At 45.3% G+C, this 21,433-nt stretch overlaps 1 protein-coding gene across 1 annotated transcript in view; it reads left to right on the top strand.

Moving 5' to 3' along the window:
* The first annotated feature begins 5,987 nt into the window (after nucleotides 1-5,987).
* Nucleotides 5,988-21,433, top strand: part of LOC137522340 (potassium-transporting ATPase alpha chain 2) — a 36,368-nt gene continuing 20,922 nt past the window's right edge. Inside the window, exons 1-12 of the mRNA XM_068242379.1 lie at nucleotides 5,988-5,999; nucleotides 7,372-7,524; nucleotides 10,796-10,855; nucleotides 13,702-13,905; nucleotides 14,234-14,347; nucleotides 15,221-15,355; nucleotides 16,230-16,347; nucleotides 16,468-16,736; nucleotides 19,241-19,439; nucleotides 19,626-19,735; nucleotides 20,323-20,457; nucleotides 20,538-20,730. Coding sequence (XP_068098480.1) covers nucleotides 5,988-5,999; nucleotides 7,372-7,524; nucleotides 10,796-10,855; nucleotides 13,702-13,905; nucleotides 14,234-14,347; nucleotides 15,221-15,355; nucleotides 16,230-16,347; nucleotides 16,468-16,736; nucleotides 19,241-19,439; nucleotides 19,626-19,735; nucleotides 20,323-20,457; nucleotides 20,538-20,730 — 1,702 coding nt within the window. The remainder of the gene's footprint in view (nucleotides 6,000-7,371; nucleotides 7,525-10,795; nucleotides 10,856-13,701; nucleotides 13,906-14,233; nucleotides 14,348-15,220; nucleotides 15,356-16,229; nucleotides 16,348-16,467; nucleotides 16,737-19,240; nucleotides 19,440-19,625; nucleotides 19,736-20,322; nucleotides 20,458-20,537; nucleotides 20,731-21,433) is intronic.

The following is a 21,433-nucleotide window of genomic DNA, read 5'->3' as shown; positions in this document are numbered from 1 at the left end:
GACCCCCGAGGGACGCAGGACGGCGTGGGAAGCCTCATTAGGATCCGGAGGCTTCCCCCACCCGAGGTGAGTACCCCCCAGGGGACATTTTGCCGTTACAGTTCCTCTTTAAAAAGGGTTTGTAGGGTCAATGAGACATGTATCATCATTATTTTGCAAAAGGGAACATTAATTGATGATGTAGGGACTTAAAATCCCCCCCCCCCAAAAAAAAAAATGGCTGTCAATTAACATCAGGCCTAGGTTCCAGGCAGTGGTCATGCAGCCCACATTGGGTTTGATTCACAAAGCGGTGCTAACTGTTAGCACGCCTGTGAAAACCCCCTTAGCACGTCTAAACAAGCTTTTCGCGCGCAAAACTTTATGCGCGTAAAACTTTACGCGCACACTGCACAGAGCGCAGGGCGCTCCGCGCGAAGTGCCCATTAAAGCCTATGGGACTTAGCACGCGCATAGGACTTTGCGCGCGCAAAACGTTGCGCGCAAAACTTTGTGCGCGATCTGATTGAGAAATCCGGTGCTAAACTACTTAGCACTCTGATTAGCACGTCTAAAGACTTTAGACGTGCTAAGTAGGTTAGCACCGCTTTGTGAATCAAGCCCATTGTGTCCAAAGTGCAACGTGCCACGTGCAAAGTGCAAAGTGCCATGTGCAAATACGTGCAAAGTGCCATGTGCAAAGTGCCAAGTGCAAAGTGCCACGTGCAAACACATGGCACTTTGCACTTTGCATGTGTTTGCACTTTGCACGTGGCACTTTGCACGTGTTTGCACGTGGCACTTTGCATGTGGCACTTTGCACTTTACACGTGTTTGCACGTGGCAGGCAGCAGCTGGCCTGGTGTGTGCACAGCACACACACAGACACATAGCAGCTGCAGCAGCACTGCAGCCCACACTCAAAATGTCACACTATGACATCAATCTAGCTAATCAACGATTTAACTATAGTGTAGTGATAGTGAAGGGGTTAATCACTGAACAGCTTATCACTGTGTACAGCCCTTGGCCCAGCAACACTGCAGCACACACTCTAACTGTCACACTATGAGACATCAATCAAGCTAATTAACGATTTAACTATAGAGTAGTGAAGGGGTTAATCAATGAATAGCTTTAGGTTTATAACTGTGTACAGCCCTTTGAAGGCCAGCAGCACTGGAGCATGTCTCTCAGTGTGCATTCAGCAAGCCCCCTGGGGCCCGCTCGGGGCCGTTTTGTGGGGGCTGGAGGGGTGGCAGCATGAGGGGAAAGCCTTGGCCACAGTCGGCGGGGAGAGGGGAAGTTCCCCCCCCCCCCCAGTCTCCCTCACCTCGGGGCTCTCCCCTCCAGCTTAAGTTACATAGTGGGCAGCAGGCAGCGGCGGGCAGATACATACCTTCCGTGCGTCCCACCGCATACTCCTCGCTCTAGCGTCTGACGTCACTTCCGGTGGAACGCACGGAAGGTATGTATCTGCCCGCTGCCCACACTGTAACTTAAGCTGGAGGGGAGAGCCCCGAGGTGAGGGAGACTGGGGGGGGGGGGGGGGGGGGCTTCCCCTCTCCCCGCTGACTGTGGCCAAGGCTTTCCCCTCATGCTGCCACCCCTCCAGCCCCCACAAAACGGCCCCGAGCGGGCCCCAGGGAGGGGGAGGGGGGACCCGCTCTGAAATTCTGCAGGGGGGGGGCCGGTGGGGCCTAGTTACGCCCCTGCCTAAGAAGTCTCTGTCTCCTCATTCCTTGCCTTTCTCGTTCAAATTTCCCACCGGCTGCGTCTTTCCATCACCTCGGAATTAACATAATAGCCAATCATGGTGAAGCTGGCTGCCTCTCGCTAACTAAGCCAGATTCTGATTCGCTGCAAGACCAAACTTGAGAATTTGGCAAAAGTGTTCAAGCTTAATTGATTACTTTCTGGAACTCCTCTGGATATTTTCCTGTATAGTGGGAATGATTAGACTCTAATCATTCCCACTATACAGGAAAATATCCAGAGGAGTTCCAGAAAGTGGTTCCCAACCTTTTCCGGCCCGGGGAACACTTTCTTACCATATTTTTATCCGGGGAACGGCGGGGGGGGGGGGGGGGGGGGGGGCTGCACGCGTGGGTGTTTGCGCGACCTAGTGGACAGTGCCGTGCGCAGCAGGCTATGGGGGGGGGGGGGGGGGCTGGGGTGCGGCTGCATAGCTAGCATAGTTGCCCCAGTATAGTGAGTTTAGTTGCCCCAGTACGGTTAGTATAGTTACCCCAGTATAGTGCCCCAGTATAGCTAGTATAGTCCCAGTATGGATAGGTAGTGCCCCTGTATAGTGCTCAGTATGGGTAGGTAGTGCCCAGTATAGCCAGTATAGTGCCCAGTATAGCTAGTATAGTGCCCAGATAGCTAGTATAGTGCCCAGATAGCTAGTATAGTGCCCAGTATAGCTAGTATAGTGCCCAGTATAGCTAGCATAGTGCCCAGTATAGGTAGGTAGTGCCCCAGTATAGTGCCCAGTATAGCTAGTATGGTGCCCCAGTATAGCTAGTATAGTGCCCAGTATAGCTAGTATAGTGCCCAGATAGCTAGTATAGTGCCCAGTATAGCTAGTATAGTGCCCAGTATAGCTAGCATAGTGCCCACTATAGGTAGGTAGTACACAGTATAGGTAGGTAGTGCCCCAGTATAGTGCCCAGTATAGCTAGTATAGTTGCCCCAGTATAGCTAGTTTAGTTGCCCCCAGTGTAGGTAGTTTAGTTGCCCCCAGTATAGCTAGTTTAGTTGCCCCCAGTATAGCTAGTACAGTTCCCCCCAGTATAGATGCCCAGGAGGGGGGAAGCAGCGCTAGAAGGAGGGGCAGTGGAGGCAGCGGTGGGGAGGGGGGAAATATCCCCCCCCTCCCTCACCTGGGACCCCTGCTTCTGCCTCTCTCCCCCTCCATTTAGCGGTGGCAAGGGCAGTCTCGGCGGCGAGGAGAGAGACATGCGCAGAATTATTCACCACGGCACGTTCCAAGCGCCGGCAGCGTCATGTCGTCACAGATCTCCGCCTTCAATGCCGCCCACTGTGCTTCCGCTAATCAGGAAGCACAGTGGGCGGCATTGAAGGCGGAGATCTAACGACATGACGCTGCCGGCGCTTGGAACGCAGAAGTGGTGAGTAATTCTCTGCATCCCTCCCCGCCGCCGAGCCGCACTTGCCATCACTAAATGGAGGGGGAGAGAGGCAGAAGGAGGGGTCCCAGGTGAGGGAGGGGGGGGGGTATATTTCCCCCCTCCCCACCGCTGCCTCCACTGCCCCTCCTTCTAGCGCTGCTTCCCCCCTCCTGCGCCCCTACAGTAGGAACAGGTCTGGCGAGAGGCCAGACCTGTACGGCACACCAGGCAACATGCCGCGGCACACTAGTGTGCCGCGGCACAGCGGTTGAAAAACGTCCTGTCCTGGACAGATGTACTTTTTTTGAATGACACTTTTATGGCAGCCATTGTCAGGAAGCCAAGGTCATTGCTGTCCTCTAGCGCCCCCTGCCTGTCTTGTGGAGGTAACAGAGCACAGTTTCTTCTTTACAGTAGATAAACTGAGTATTGTCTATATACTACATGGATAGAGGTAAGGCCAACATTCACAAGTATATCATTTCCTTTCCTGTGGTAAAACCTTATTTCAAGTTGTCTATCACTGTATCTTGCTTTAAAGAGAACCTGTACTGAGTAAAAATATTTAAAATAAACACATGAGGTAACTTCAAATGAACATTGCATAGTTACCTTGCCATCAGTTCCTCTCAGAAACTCACCATTTTCTTCTGACAATAATCCCTTCCAGTTCTGACAATATTTTGTCAGAACTGAAATATATCAGTTGCTGTCAGTTATATATCAGTTGCTGTCAGTTATAGCTGAGAGGAAAACTGATGTACCAGGTAATGTCCATGTTTCCCTATGACTCAAGTGGGTGATGTTACAGTTTAACTATGTGCTGACCAGGAAGCTGTTATGGGTAATGGCCATTTTCAAAATGGAGGACAGAAAATTCCCTTGATCACAGTGAACAAACAGGACGCGGGACAGGAGAAAGACACCGAGGAGTAGACTACATGGAAGGTAAGTATGACTTGTGTATGCTTATTTTGACTTTTGATTTTCAGTTCAGGTTTTCTTTAAGTGCTTCACCCCCCCCCCCCCCCCCTAATGGGTAGAAGAGCTCAGAGAAGCTCTTTTACATAATTAATAACTGAAATTTTTTTAACTCTTCCGGTACTGGAAAACAATATGATACTCTTTTCTTTGCTTCTATTTCTTAGTTGTACTACACATACAGCTTATCTCATAGGTTTATTTTTACTACAGCTTTGCTTAAAGTTAGTGTCCACTATAGCTTTAGGCACATGCAGAGTGACAGTGCCAGGCCCAGAGTTACCTCACAGGAGCCTATAGGCACAGATGTCCTGGCACCGTAGACTCCGCCCTCCATGAACCTACAAACACCCACCAAACTGCGCCTTAAAGAGGCACTCCACTGAAAATAATGTAATAAAAAAAGTGCTTCATTTTAACAATAATTATGTATAAATGTTTTAGTCATTGTTTACTGATTGTAAAATATTTTAAATCCCTGATTTAAATTCTGACATTTATTACATGGTGCCATTTTTACTGTTGGCAGGTGACGCTTTTTTGGCAGTTGGAAACAACTGTAAACAGCTATTTCCCACAATGCAGCAAGGTTTACAGACAGGAAACTGCCAAGAGTACGTACTCAGAATTTCTTTGTGGGATGGGGTTTTCACCACAATATCAGCCATACAGCGCCCCCTGATGACCTGTTTGTGAAAAGGAATATATTTGTCATGTAAAAGGGGGTATCAGCTACTGATTGGGGTAAAGTTCAATTTGTGGTCGGAGTTTCTCTTTAAGTGAGCTGGCTGTCCCGGCTGTCACTTCTCCCTTACTTCCCTTGCCCAGCATAGGTAGCTGCAGGTGCCCCTTAGTATTAGGTAGCCAGAAGTACCTTCAATATTAAGTAGCTAGAGGCGCCCCCAAGTATTAGGTAGCTAGAGGAACCTCAGTTATAAGTAGCTAGATGTGCCCCTGACTGAAGGGAGATCTTGTCAATGGAATGCTTAGAGCCGGGTGAGTAACCTCTCAATTACACTCTCATCAGGACTCTGCATAGGGAAGGAGGGAGGGAGGCACACTGGGAAGGCAGTGAGCCACCTTTTATCATCAGGCGCCTGTAGGCACATGCCTACAGTGCCTTATGGTAAATCTGGCCTGGATAGTGCTGAGGGTTTTTTTTTTACCATCTTCTTCAAATATTTTGCAATCTCTCTCTTGCTCTCAATCTCTTCCTGGCCCTTTTAACAGTAAAATAACACAAGTTAATAATCCTAAAAAAAAGGTCTTAGACGCTACAAAAATGTAAATGACATGCATTTCTAGACTGTGTCTCTCTGTGCGCATGTCTGTTTGTATGCAGCGTGCAATTGGGTTGATCAAACTCAGTTGCAACTGTAACATTACTTTTCCCAATTCTAACAGGCGCACAAATTGCAAGTAAAAAATGTGCATCAAGTTGGAAAATGTGCAATTGGTTGCTTTCATCTCCAGTTGAGGAGGAAATTCTGGTATCACCTGTTCCACCGCAGAGATTAAGCTGAAATCACAGACACATAGCTTACATTCCAAAAAAATTGTCAGCAACCTGTACAGTAACTTTCCATTTGTTACAGCGCTGGGCTGACCTGGAGGAGAGGCTTGTCTTTGGGGTGGAACTGCTGGTATTGGAGGAGTAGAAATAGGACCGGGAGAAGGATGTTGAGGCGCAGGGCTTTGGCAAATGTTCCTGTCCTACAGAAAGATGTTCAGCTTCGCGGAGAACTGCAGCTAATATTGGCTCCTCGTTGGGACAGCCAGAATCCTCTAAAGCTCTTGCATTCCTCCAATCTTGTGGGATCAATCCTTTGCTGGTTTATCTTCCAGTCTTGCACTTGTCTTTCAGAGAGGAGCATTCTCCTGTAACTGTAGAGAATGGGTAGTGAGGTATGTGACCAGGCAACCACGGCAAGTCTCTCCTGTCCAATCTATAGATAATACTGATGACTCCCTAAGTTCTCAACATGTGCAGCACATGCCTGATGGATTCAGAGAGTACTGGGGCTTCCGAGTATAAAAACGTGTAGTAAAAAAAAAAAAATGTATGTGTAAAAAAGATTAAAAAGGTATTTTAGTGAATTAAAGGCTATAGAAATGTTTGGACAATATATATGGAAATTAGGATCAAAGGGGTCTTCTTGGGATAGTCATACCTTTCTAGGGGATAACGCTAGCTTTTATTAGGGGGTGTTAACCAAAATGATACAAAGAAACACTGAAATATGCCATAATCAATAAAAAAAGCATAAACTTTACACTGCATGGCTCAAATATTTCCCAGTGTAACAGCTCTACCTTTTTCTGTGTGGATGTGAGCAAGGAGAGAGAGTTCAGCTAGCTCATCTCCTCACCCCACTGCAGCTTAACATCCACATTACACAGCGAATGTCCGTTCTATTCATGCTGTAGGGATCCAGCTGCTGCGTAAGATTATGTAAGACTTGGTAAAGTCACTCTTTTCCCATTGGCCACATTAGACTTTTATTTAATAGCCTAATGCAGCCAATGGAAAAAGCGTGATTTTACCAACTCTAACTACCGCAAACAATCTCTTAGGCGGTAGATGGATGGAAAAAATATATAGATGTTTTTACACTCTGAGTCTTCGGTTTATTTTAGATCACAAAGGAAACCCATGTTGCCTATAAAGACAAAGCTTACTATATTAACGATAACTACTGTCGCTGGTTAACTGGTTATTGAAGTTGTGATTTATTTTTTGAAGTTGTGATTTGTTTTTTAAAGTTGTGATTTTAGTTTTTATAGTTCTGATTTGGTTTCTGAAGTTCTCGTTTTAGTTTCTGAAATTCTGATTTAGTTTCTGAAATTTTAATTTTGTTTCCCAAGTTATGATTTAGTTTAGTTTTACTTTAGTTTCTGAAATTCTGATTTTAGTTTCTGAAGTTCTGATTTGGTTTCTGAAGCTCTGACTTTGTTTCCGAAGTTCTGATTTGATTTCAGAAGACCTGATTTAGTTTTTGATTGTTTGGATTGATTTCCGAAGCATTGATTTGACTTTGTTACTGGTGTCCATGACTGTGTGAACGGTGGCATGAGATTGCTTAAAGTGAACCTTAAGCCAGAGGAAAAAAAATGAGTTTTACTCACCTGGGGCTTCTACCAGCCCCCTGCAGCAGTCCTGTGCCCTTGCAGACGGACACACCACATGGTGGTCTTTCCGTCTCCTTCCTGCTAAGGCTGTAGAGTGTTGCCTCCAGATAATAGTTCTGCTCTTACTGGGATGCTGCTTGTGTTGTAGGGAAAAGCCGATGAGTACACTGTGGAGATAGATGGAACAAAAGACAAGGACTTTCCAGAGAAGGCAAAGAAAGAAAACAATAAAGATGTGAAGGACAAAAAGAAGAATAAGAAGAAAAACAAAAAAGAAGATCTGAAGCAGGAATTGGAACTGGTGAGTAACTCTCTGTTTTTGCTATCTCTTCTGTACAAACACTTCTGTCTGGCCCAGAGCTAGAGCTGGGACAAGGTCCTCCAGCACGCAAGGCTGAGACACCAAAATGCGCCCCTCCATCCCTCCCATCACACACTGATTGCTATTACACTAAGAGGTGCCTCCATCCCTCCCACCCCAGCCGTCACACACTGATTGCTATTACACTAAGAGGCACCCCAGGGCCCCCAACACCTTAATATCTAGTTATCTAGCTTGCAGTCACTGTCATGTACTGTCATGTATCCCCTTTTCTCATTTCACTCAGCTTCAAACAATAGGGGAATGATAGCTGAGTGAGTTGTGCGCCCCCTTCTACACTGCACCCTGAGGCTGGAGCCTCTCTTACCTCTGTCTCGGCCCTGCGCCCCCTCCTACACTTCGCCCTGAGGGCCTCTCTCGCCTCTGCCTCGGCCCTCCACTGGTCTGGTAATAATGATGATTTTTCTGTGTCCCTGAACCTCTGTTCTGAACACAGGGTACTTGAACTTATCAAAGTCAATCTATTATATTCACTTTTGACATGAAGAAAAAAAAAGATATTTAATATATAAATAAAACTGAAAAATGTCTGAAAAGCATTAATACTTACCGTAATTATGGAGTATTCCTAAGAAATATCTATAAATTTAGGGGTGCTTGTGATGATCTCCCTGACAACAGGGGGGTACATGGTCAGTGCTGCAATTAATAAAGGGGTGCAATGCGACCACGATGTTGAGAAACATTGGTGTCATCTATGCCTAAAACCCTGCCCAGATACTGATCTCATAAGATGCTTGGTCAGCAGCGGCCCCCTTCAGCTGCTGCCGGCAGGTACCTTGTACATATTTTTCTTTCTTTTCTTGCTTTTTATGCTGTAATCTCTCTTCTAAATATACCTGTTGGCATTTGATTTATTTTACTATGATGAGGTTTTTTTTTTTAAATCTAGAATGTACAACACATTTTAACTAAAACAAGTGAATTAGATTACAAAAATAAACGGATGACGGAGATAATTTTTGATCTTCTGATTAATTACTTTAGTACCGCGGTGATTGAAATCTACGCCATGTGAGCCGGTCAGGAGCCGATTTCGTTGGCTCCTGGCCGTGTCTATCAATGTAAGCTTCTCCCATTGGCTAACATTGATAGACACGGCCAGGAGTCAATGAAAGCGGCTAATGACTCGCTCACATGACTCTGCCGCCATGAGACGTTTCAGGCGCTTTCGCCTAGCTGGAGAAGTAGTTTGTGGCCAGGAGTGCAGTGGTGTAGTGGTTAGCACTCTCGCCTTGCAGCGCTGTGTCCCTGGTTCAAATCCCAGCCAGGGCACTATCTGTACAGAGTTTGTATGTTCTCCTTGTGTCTGTGTGGGTTTTCTCTGGGCACTCTGGTTTCCTCCCACATGCTAAAAACATACAGATAAGTTAATTGGCTTCAGCCTAAATTGGCACTAGACTACAATACATACACTTCATGATAACTACATAGACATATAACTATGGTAGGGATTAGATTGTAAGCTCCTCTGAGGGACAGAGAAAGACAAGACTACATATATTCTGTGGAAGATGTCAGCAGAGCTGGCCTTAGAGTATGCGGGGCCTGGGGCGAGTGTCATATGCGGGGCCTAGAGCCATAAGTGAAGGCCATGTACCGTACCACCACAGTCATGGGCTTGTCCACCTCTAAAGCAGTATGCCTTATTATTGTTTAAAAATTAAGCCAACCAATATAGGAACCATTACAATACATAATGTAATCAAATTGTACCTATCCCTAGCTCCCCAGCCAGCCTCTACCTATCCCTAGCTCCCCAGCCAGCCTCTACCTATCCCTAGCTCCCCATGAAACCTAGCACCAATCCCCAGCCAGTCTGGAAGCTCCACCCTGAGCCCCCTCTAGCTCCAGTCCATGCTTGACTGACCTAAATGCCCCTGGGGCCCTCAGGCTGAGGCTCTTGCACGTTACCTTAGGGCCCGTTCAGATCAGAAATGCGGATGGCCATGCGTGCGGACCGCAACGCGTACGAACGCATGGCCATCCGCGTTTGTGTGCGTTGCGTGGCTGATCCCATCACTGAAAAGTGAATGGGACAGCCACGCGTTTTTGCAAAATCTGCGTGCAGCATGCGTTCCCGGACCGCACAGGTCCGGAACGCATGCAGTGTGAACATCAGACATTGCACTCTATGCAATGTCTGATGTCGTGCGTTTTGGCCACCTGCACGCGTTTCCAAAACGCGGCTGGAAACGCGTGCAGTGTGAACGGGCCCTTAATCTGAGATTTGGCAAGCTTCATGTCAGTGCAGAAATTCATTACAAAAATGCAAACGGCATAGTACAGTAAAGCATGCTGAAGACTAAAACCTGAGCAATAAAAGGGGGTGCAAAATATAAGATGTGTAAAACAAAATAGATAAATCTGAGTATTTGTAAATGACTCACTGCTCAGAACACAAACAGCTAGACTTCTGTAGACCTTTCCTTCACCACCACCAAAATGAGCATGGTATGGCGGGCATGACATGCGGGGCCCTCTTCATGTGCGGGGCCTGGGGCGATCGCCCCACTTGCCACCCCCAAAGGCCACCTCTGATGTCAGCGCTATATAAATACTACATAATAATAATTTATTGTATTTACACCTGAAATAATCAGGTAGATGATTTAGCAGAAGCTTTTAGTAGCTGTGCTGACTTATACTCAGCACTGTGACTGCTATCTCATGACAGAACCTGATCTCATTGCAGCTGGATTATTACAGGCAGTGTGCACAGCTCAAACATCCAATCACAAGCTGGAGACTTTACAAAAACGGTGCTCGTAATACATATGTTGTCATTCAAGAAGCAACAAAGAAAAGTGCATTTTCTTATTGATAAATGATTTTTACTCTTGCAATGCACATCTGGTGGGTAATGCCGCTTCCTCAGAGTCCCCACAGAGAATAGAACTGAAGAAATAGATGGCATAATCTGATTACTGGGTGGTACGCTGGAGTACCAGAGGTGCTCAGGTGCCCTCACCCTCAGCTCATTAGTAGTGGTGCTCGTTATGTCTGACATCATATCCCAGCAGTCAGATATAAAGGGTATGGTCACTGTTGTTGATCACTGATGATCACTGGGCGTCTGTTTTTAATACAAGCAATGCAGTGAAATGCAATGGACTTCCTAGAAACTCATTTAGCTCTTGATTACACTGTACTGTAGATGTGTTCATCGCATTGTTTTTTTGTCCTATAGGATGACCATAAACTTAGCATCGAAGAAGTGGAAGCAAAATATGAAACAAGTCAACTCAAAGTGAGTAACAAACTCTTTTATGTAGCTGGAGTATGAGGCCATAACAGCAGCAAAGCCAGTTCACAAATCAGCAGATATATTACTGACACATTTTTCTCGACTCTGTCCTCACCTCGCATAAGAAATGTGCCCCCTATGAAAACCCAAAGCTCTACCATCTACAAAAAGCCTGGAGTCATTTCCTGTTCTGTCCTCACCACCCAGATTCAAGCCTGATTAATCGATTTTCGGCATTATGGTACGAACTCCATGACTCGGTCATTTTTGCCCATGGAAGTTTAACTAACGCAAAGGCTAAAATTAGGAAGACCTTAGAAGTGGATGCTTAAAAAGAACCAGAGACAAAGCACCCTCATGTATTTTACCTTATAAATCAGTGGGAACATGACAGTAAACACCTAATCTGCTCTTTGTTTCATTTTTCTCTGTCTGACTGTTTATCACCTCTGATAAGAATCCCCGACTGAGCACTCAGTCTGGCTTTGCTATGGAATGATTATAGCTGAGTCTGTCTTCTCTGGTGTCTTTTCAAGCCCAAGCCTGCCCCCTTGTGGCTCTGCTATAATGACTCAGCTATAATTATTCCCTGCAAAGCCAGACTGAATGCTCAGTCCGGGATTCTTATCACAGCTGATAACAGACACTTTTAGCAGTGAGGATGAAACAGAGAGCATGGTAAGTGTTTTCTCTAATGTTCTTACTGATATATATGGTAAAATACACAAGGGTGCTTCGTCTCTGGTTCCCTTTAAAGGGAATCTGAAGTGAAATAAAACTTATGATATAATGATTTGTATGTGTAGTACTGATAAGAAATACAACATTAGCAGCACAGATACTAGTCTCATAGTGTTTCCAGTACAGGAAGAGTTCAGAAACTCCAGTTGTTATCTATGCAGAAGAGCTACTTTGAGCTCTGCACCTTTATAAAGTGGGGACAGCACCGTCTTTTGAAGCTCTTATCTCAACTGTCACTCATTGTTTCTTCTTTGTTTATGGTTTTTCTGCAGAGAAAAGTTCAATGAGTCAATAGCCTGCTCTGTGAAATCATTTAAAATGCTGACTGTATTGTGGAAACTGGAAATATTAGAGCATGATGTAATGTTATAAAAAAAAGCTATATACCTGAAAATAAAAATATGACGCTATTTTCTTTGCTACTAATTTTCTATTAATTATCCGTATTACAAAACCAATTCATTATATCATGAGGTTTTTTTTGTCACTTTGAAGAGGAACTTTAACCCAGGATCGAACTTCATCCCAATCAGTAGCTGATACCCCTTTCCCAGGAGAAATCTTTACCTTTTCTTTAATAGATCATCAGGGGCCGCTGTATGACTGATATTGTGGTGAAACCCCTCCCACAGTGTGATGTCAGGACCATGGTCCTGGCAGTTTCCTTTCTGTGAACCCTGTTGCATTGTGGGAAATAACAGCTGTTTGCAGCTGCCAAGCAAACCTTTCAACCTATTATATCGTTAGTGGGCTTGTTTATAGATAAGGGTAATTGATGCTGTCCATTTTGTTTCTGCCAGCAATAAAGATGCTGATCGGCAGGCTCATGGTGGATCAGAACAACACGAACAAATTACACATACCCCCCCCCCCCCCCCCAAATGTTTCGGTAAAGTTCTCCTTTAGTTTCAGAGGTACCAAAATGAAATACAATTGTTAAAAGCAGTTTAAAAAGAGGAAGTAGATATAAACATCCTCTCAGGGAAAACGATGAAGAATGAGAGGAATAGCTTTCACTATCCAAAAAAAACCTCTCACAGAATGCAATGCATTTCTTGGAACTAAGTTCCTGCTTCATCAGGTAAATATCAAGAGCAAAAACTCAAAAAGAGCCATAAGCAGGTCCAGTGCCTCAGCGAGTCATGTGATATAATTCTAGGATCCTTATAGACACATTTCAGCGTGTCATGTTCTTTCCTTGGGCTGACCTTGTTGGCAGAGCCGGGACAAGGTCCTTCAGTACCCAAGGCTGAGACAGCAAAGTGCGCCCCTCCATCCCTCCCACCCCAGCCGTCACACACTGATTGCTATTAGACTAAGAGGCACCACAGGGCCCCCAACCTCCCAACACCTTAATATCTAGTTATCTGGCTTGCAGTCACTGTCATGTAACCACTTTTCTTATTTCTTTCTGCTTCAAACACAATTGGGAATGACAGCTGAATGAATTGTGCGCCCCCTCCTACACTGCGCCATGAGGCTGGAGCCTCTCCAGCCTCTGCCTCGGCCCGGCCCTGCTTGTTGGGACAGATAGGTCTGGGCAAGTTGGCCGTTGTTTGAAATGTTCACCACTTGTAGATGATCTTCTGGGCAGGGGAAGGACTGACATTCAATTGTTGAGTGATCTTTTTCCTTCCCAGTCTCGTCAATCATCGGCATCTATTTCTTTCTTTTTGAGACGCCCAGTTTAGGCCATTTTTCTGTACGCATTTCACGGAAAAAATATTTTACATAAATTATGCACAAAATGGGGTTTGAAGAAAATAAAAATAAATTACAGGTTCTACAAAATAATAAAAGAAAATGTGCAACACCCATTCATGAATCCTCTGCAATCTGCTGATGACTGCCAGTCACTCTGAAGTCATGCCCTGTGATTGGCTATCTGCCAGCAGGGAGGCGTGGCTTCAAGGGGACAGTGCAATCACTCTTTCTGCCTATTGACCAGAGGGAATGTTTTATTCTGGCTGATAAGGAACACAAGGATTCTGATTGGTTTATCTGGACAAGTTTTCTACTTTCTTTGTTGCTGTTGATAAGTCAGCCTTTCATCGTGTATGTTTTGTGGAAGGCATGTCTATCGATTTCTCTTGTGTGTCTCCCCTCAGGGTCTCAGTAGTGCAAGAGCTGCAGAGTTTCTGGCTCGCGATGGTCCCAACGCCCTCACTCCACCCAAGGGAACTCCTGAGATTGTCAAGTTTATGAAGCAGATGATTGGTGGCTTCTCACTTCTGCTGTGGGCGGGGGCGATCCTTTGCTGGATTGCTTATGGAATTCAGTATGCTCAGGACCCCACCGTATCTCGAGACAATGTAAGCATCGTGCACTGAAGAAATCCCAGGGCAGGGCTGATGATTGGTATGATAGAGGCTGTACTTAAACCAAGTGAGGGAAACCCAGAATTTCATGTTGCAAGGGGGTCCAAGAAGGGCACTACATTTTACCTTGTATAAAGCCAAGACATTTCTTGGTATTCTGAAATTGGCCCTGCTGGGGGAATTGACCATCAGGACCAACTTGATGTCATCCAAATTACTTTGTTCTAAGTTCATATAGTTACTGCCTGATCTACAGAGCTGGGTGATGTATGTGCTACACGTCATATTTATAATTGGTGTTTGGTTTTCTTTCTTGCCTCAGTTGTACTTGGCTATCGTGTTGGCCGTGGTCGTTATCCTCACAGGATGTTTCGCTTATTTCCAAGAGGCTAAAAGTACCAACATCATGGCCAGTTTCAATAAGATGATCCCGCAGGTAAGCAGAACATCAGCTACTGGGAATGACGACGAGATACTTTAGGCCTGACTTACATAATGTGGAACAATTCTTCTGTTGTTGATCATCATCTGCACGTCTCACTCATCCCTTCACGGGTCAGAATCCTCACATATAGCTTGTATTCCTCACATTCACTCTGTAACCACCTCCTCTCATCTTCAACTCACATCTGACCCATCCTCACTCACTTAGCCCCTTGAAATAGCTGAGCCCAATCAGGTCCGCTCTACTGCATAGGCTCCAACGACTTGCGTCTGTGCAGTAGAGTGGACCCGATCAGGCTTGACTATTTCGGCTGGAGCCCGAGCGGAAAACTGCTAGTGCGCTTGAGTGCAGTAGCGACAAGAGCCAACAACGAGATTTTTTGGGCTCCCACTGCTGGATTGCCTGAAGAAGAGGGGGAAGTCTCTTTAAGATCCAGATGCTTCCCCTTCCGAGCTAAGTACCCCCCAGGGGCACTATTTTGCTACATGGTCACAAAACTGTCATCCTGTGTTACATTTCATTGTTCCATAGCAGAGTTCCCCAATCCTGTCCTCAAGTGAAGCAGGTAATGGGTGCTGCAAAGACTGTTATGTTAACTGTGACTTTGGCAGCCGCCGGTGGGTAATTTGACACAGGCTCTGTTGGTGGGCCTTGAGGACAGAGTTGGATAACACTGTTATAAAGGGGGCAGTCTGGATTATCCTCATATTTAGGATAGCATCCCTATGCCATTCATATTTGCAGACCTCTACTCCAATCAGTACTTTTTATGTAAGTAGAGTTGGGTTTTTGAGGGACACATTCACTGGTGATTACCTGTTTATTCACACTTTGACTTTTTTTTTCCTGTTTGTCTTTCTGTAGCAAGCTCTGGTGACACGAGAAGGAGAGAAACTGGAGATCCCGGCCACCGATCTTGTAGTAGGGGACCTGGTGGACATCAAAGGAGGAGATCGAATACCAGCAGATCTCAGGCTCATCTTTGCTCAAGGCTGCAAGGTCATTTTCCTATTCATAAACGATCAAAGATTTAAACATGGAATTTATGTAATACTTTTATGGCAGATAAACTTTTAGGAAAGACCCTAGAAATTTAGAGAAGAAGATGTTGATTATGATATACATACCCTTCCCTAGTCCCTAGACCAGTGATGACTACCTTGGCACTTCAGCTGTGAAAAAACTACAAATCCCATCATGCCTCTGCCTCCCTGACTTATGCAGGGATGGTCATAGTCAGCCGACTTCGCTACGCTGGAACTACGCATAGTTTTACGCAATTACGCTTTGCCAAACTACAGCTTCGAAATCAAATATTTGATTTGTATGCATTTCGTAGACTACGCGTAAAAATACGCAATTACGCATTGTGCAAAGTATAGTGTATTCGGACACTTATGCCATTATGCGGAAAAATGTACGTATTAAATCCTCTGCAAATGCTTGTACCAGGAACTCTTCTACGCGTACATTCCCCTTTCCAATGCGTAATTTTGTAAGCATACAATCGTACGCGGAAAAATAGACGCAAATAATGCATTCGTAGTTTACTTCGCAATACACATGTGAACTACGCGTAGGGGCATAAACTACGTGTAACGGTACTTCGCTACGCGTAAAATCGTAAGCGTAGTTTTGAAACTTCATCTACGATGCTTAGATGAGAACTACGTGCGTAACTTCGCACTGGCGTAGTTTCTGCTCATCCCTGGACTTATGCTTAGTGCTGTCAGAGTATTGCAATGCCTCATGGGACTTGTAATTCCACCACAGCTGGAGTGCCTAGGTTAGCCGTCACTGCCCTAGACTGTCACTAATGTGTGAAATCTTACTGGATGAGTCAGAGAATTTCACCCATGTCTCTCATTATTAGGTGGATAATTCATCTCTGACAGGGGAATCGGAGCCCCAGAGTCGATCCATTGAATACACACATGAAAATCCTCTGGAGACCAAGAATATCGTCTTCTACTCCACCACCTGCCTTGAAGGTAATCACCTGTCCTGATGCGCTATGTAAAATAGTCTTCAGTCTCCTGACACCAAGTCTACTAAAGTCCACTCCTGGGGTCCCTGGTGTCTAACATTGCCTGTTTGTGTTTCCTCCTTAGGGACAGCAAGAGGTATTGTGATAAGTACTGGAGATCGCACCATCATTGGCCGCATTGCTTCCTTGGCATCGGGTGTTGGCAACGAGAAGACCCCCATTGCGGTGGAGATTGAACACTTTGTGCACATTGTGGCAGCTGTGGCGTGTTCTGTTGGTATTATATTCTTCATCATTGCGATGAGTATGGGGTACCCTGTTCTGAACTCCATCATCTTCCTCATCGGCATCATCGTAGCCAATGTTCCTGAGGGACTGCTTGCCACCGTGACTGTGAGTACCCATCTAGCTGGAAACTACACATAAAATGCATGCAATGGTCTAGAGCCTAGGTCCTTAGCATGTGGTACGTGTTCCCCTGGGACTGGAGTACTTAATTCAGGTTCATTGGATACTTAGTGAATTTTATTTTTTATTAAGCGGTATATTCTATAACAGGGGTCTCAAACTCAATTTACCTGGGGGCCGCAGGAGGCAAAGTCAGGATGAGGCTGGGCCGCATAAGGGATTTCACACAAAAAAAGTCCTCAAATGTCATTATTAACAGTTTTAATTGTTTCTTCTAAACATGAAGTGTCCTTATAGTTTGCTTCAGTGCTCCCATTACAGGTAATCCGCCGTTTCCCCGCCGCAAAACGAGGGCTGCAGAGCCCCAAAATTGCCCGGGGGGTAATCCGCTGGCATTTCCTGGAAGGGGCAGAGCTTTCAGCTTCAGCTCTGCCCCTCCTGACGTCAATCGCGGCGGATCGCTGCCTCTGCCCGCCCCTCTCACTCTTCCTCCACAGAGAGGGGCAGGGAGAGGCGGCGATTGACGTCAGGAGGGGCAGAGCTACACCTGGAAGCTCTGCCCCTCAGCGCAGTCGTGGATGTTTGCCTGGGGGATTTGGGGGCTCTGCAGCCCTCGTTTAGCGGCGGGGGTGCGGCGGATTACTTGGGAGCACTGAAGCGAACTATAAGGTAAAAAAGTTGGCTTCCGTGTCTCTTTTGCTTTTGCTGGCGCGGGCCACAAAATATTGTACCGAGGGCCACAAATGGCCCGCGGGCCGCGAGTTTGAGACCCCTGTTCTATAACAATGTTGAGAAACACTAGAACATGACCAGCATGTATCAGAACTTACATTTGATTATAAAATGATAAAGCTTTGCACTGACTACAAGTGATTAAAGCTGATTTTTAATTGGTATCGAATGGAAATGATGGACACCAATGAAGACAACATAGTTTCTAACTTTCCTCCAGTCTACGGTACGAGATTTTGGCCCATATGCAATTCATTTTTGTCCACAGTTTTCTCCTAAGAGAAAAATGTTCAGCTTCTTTTTAAAATAACTTTTCCGCACTTTGCATTTGAAAAAAGCACTAAAAAGTAGATGACAAAGTACTATCACAACTATTTTGAATATTTTCTTGCTTGCCAGTGGCTTAAAGAGGTCTGAAAGCCAGCATTTCTACTCTGCTATCCCAGAATTTTTTTTAAGCAGAACATCCCTGAAATGGTTAAACAAAAGCACTTTGTCCTGCTATTCAGCTTCAATCTGCGTCCAAACTGTAGATAACAGTATTTTTGTTTACATTCCAGTGTTGTTACAATGTGTGTAAACACAGTGTAACAAGTGGAAAGGAGTTCTCTGTGCTTTAGACACACACACAGTTAAGAAAAGCTCATCAGAAGATGTTAATATATAATAAAAAGCAATTTGAATAAAATGCAATGCAAGCTTTCAGGGTACGATAAATTACACTTTGGAAACTCTTAATTTGTAAACAGACAATATTACTTATGCACAAAAGCAAATATGATAACTGTATGAGTAATAAAAAGTAGGAAAACACATTTTTACTGAATGTTATGTCGGAGTTTCAGACCACTTTAATCACTTCGGGACCTAACCCCCTTTAAGGACGAGGGCAATGTGCATGGAGGGGGGGGGGGGGGGGGGCGCGTTTGGGGGGGTCGGGCGGCCGGATTCCGTCTGTGGCTGGCTGGGCATGGTGTCCCCCCATTGTGGCAGGTGCCTCCCTGTAGCTGGCAGCCATCACTCACCTTCCAGGCTCCAGCGATGAGCCGTAGAAGCCACCTCTTCTCCAGTCTGCATCTCCGCTCCAAATGACGCTCGGGTCCGGGTCGTGGCTTGATGATGTCATCAAGTCGGGACCCGGCGCTGACGTCAGAAGGAGCAGAGATTCCGGCCAGAGCAGAGGGGGCGCCAATCGTCGCTGGAACGACAGGGAGGTGAGTGGATTCTCTTCTTTTCCCCCTGCCGCCGCCGCTGTCAAAGTGATCACTACGATCCGACGGCGATCGTAGTGATCACGTGATCAGCAGCCATAAGCAATGGCTGCTGATCACTCGGGGGAGATGCCAGCTGTCATATGACAGCTTAATCTCCCCCTCCGGGTGCGCACGATCGCGTCGGGACGGTTTGTTAGCAGGTGCGCACGATCAACGTCCGGTCAGAATGGTAGCACCACCTGCTGGACGTTGATTAAACGTACCTGGTCCGCAAGTGGTTAAAAAGCATTTTATTTACAAGGTGTGAATATATCACCTAGGACAAAACTTAGGAGAAAAAATTAACTGCATATGGGCCCTTATGCTATCTCTATTGCAGTGATTTAACCTTTACTCAACAACAGCAATAGTTGCCCAGGGAAGGTTCTTGTTCACACTATTTAAAACTAACTGAACGTTGGTGTTGGGTTCTATTTGTTGACAGCTCTTCATTACAAATGGTCATTGTGGTTTCAGTAATATAAACTCTGCTTTGTCCTCCAGGTAACCCTCTCACTGACGGCAAAGCGTATGGCAAAGAAGAACTGTCTGGTGAAGAACCTGGAGGCTGTAGAGACTCTGGGCTCCACCGCCATCATCTGCTCCGATAAAACTGGAACCCTCACGCAGAACAGAATGACTGTAGCCCATCTTTGGTTTGATGATGAAATCCACGCAACTGACACCAGTGAAGACCAATCCCGTACGTATTTCTGTTGTGCCAAGCTCCTACCATGTTATATAGGACACCTTAACGCCATGTTATATAGGACACCATAACACCAACAACTTGAAACAGATTGGTTGAACACCTACATCCTCTAGTTGTTCTGTTAATGGCTGTTTTGTCAGATCATGGATAATAAGGTTAATGTTTATATTTTTCTAGATCACTCATTTGAACGGACATCTGAAACTTGGACAGCCCTTTGCAAGATCGTCTGTCTGTGTAACCGAGCTGAGTTCAAATCTGGTCAAGATGATGTGCCAATTATGAAGGTAAGGACGGAATAGTGCAGCACAAATTGCACAACTAGAGTGTGACACCAGAACCGCCACTCACATTTACGTCTTGTGCATACTCACATCTTGTTGGGCGTATTTTGGCAAAACCTGCAGTCAGTGTGCACCCCAGTGACTGCCGCTCTGGCGCAATGTATCCACCAGGAGAAAAGCGTGATATAAATGTTTTGTGTCATGTCATTATTATTGGAAACATGATATCCACGCTTACTATTTGACCCCTGGCAGGTGTGACCAAGGTCATAGGGATCACATGGGGGGCATGGGGGTCATTAAGGTTTTACTGGGGTACCCTATTATTTGCAGTTATGACATTGGTTGGTGTTGACAAAACACGGTATGAGCATGTTACATAGTAACATAATTTGATTGGAAAAAGATGTGTGCATCAAGTTCAACCTCACAAACATCTTTCTGACTGGACCAAGGTATCCTTTTCTTGCATCTAGCAGTCACAGGTGTTGATGGCCTTTAAAGTTATGAAAGCATCCAAACCTTTTTAAATACAAAGTTTAGAGCCAGAACCAGAAATGAACCTATTCGCTTTGATGTTGTTTTTGCAGAAAACTGTGGTGGGAGATGCTTCAGAAACAGCCCTCCTGAAGTTCTCTGAGGTGTTAACAGGAGATGTGATGAAGGTTCGTAACGACCACAAGAAGGTGGCCGAGATTCCCTTCAATTCCACCAACAAATTCCAGGTAAGGGAAGAGGGAATACATTTTTGACTCCACCTCTGCCTATGATATCTTCTAAAGTGAAAATGATCTTGTGTTTGCAGCTTTCCATACACGAGACAGACGACCCCAATGACAAGAGGTATCTACTGGTCATGAAAGGTGCCCCAGAAAGGATCTTAGACCAATGCTCCACCATTATGATGGGGGGTAAAGAATTCCCCCTGGATGAATCCATGAAAGAAGCTTTCCAGACAGCTTACATGGAGCTTGGTGGACTTGGAGAAAGAGTCTTAGGTGAGAACAGTTGTCTTTGCCATGTACTCTACAGCTTACTTTGACTGAAGGAAATGTCTGTAAATCTGATCATTGCAGTCTACAGTGATTCACAGCCTTGTTAAAAATAATATATTAATGATATGTAGAGAGCACCGCACCATGCCCGTCAATCACACAACATAGAGTAGTGACACCAAGAGCCAATATAGTGTAGTATGTACTGGTAGTTGAAATGAAGTATGATAGAGTAATAAGCTATACTCACAAAGCAGGGTTACCTCACAGGCAACCACTGTATAGGCAGGTGGGGAGATTAGACCTGTCCCCACTTAGGATTAAGAAGTCGCTCTCCATAGATGAGGAAAAAAAGGGGGTAACACCCCTCTATCTGGGGTTGACTTGATATAGCATAGTATGGATACAGAGGAGCCAAAAGGATAAAAGTGTCTAACAAGTTTAAAACATGAGTAGGCAGTTGTGGACTTACCTACTCCAAGCAGACACAAAAATTGGCAATTTTTGTGTCTGCTTGGAGAAGGTAAGTCCACAACTGCCTCCTCATGTTTTAAACTTTGCAGATACTTTTATCCTTTTGGTGCCTCTGTATTTATGCTACACCATCAATTACACAAGGTTCTATACATGGTTTTTGGCTACTGGTGCTGGACTTCCTACTCATTCTTAGTCCAGTCGCAGAATTTAGGGTTCCTCTAAACAGAGT

The sequence above is a fragment of the Hyperolius riggenbachi genome, chromosome 6, assembly GCF_040937935.1.
Source record: "Hyperolius riggenbachi isolate aHypRig1 chromosome 6, aHypRig1.pri, whole genome shotgun sequence".
NCBI classification, from domain to species: Eukaryota; Metazoa; Chordata; class Amphibia; order Anura; family Hyperoliidae; genus Hyperolius; species Hyperolius riggenbachi.
Note: the sequence above shows the minus strand (reverse complement) of the source record. Positions and strands in the feature narration are given on the sequence as shown.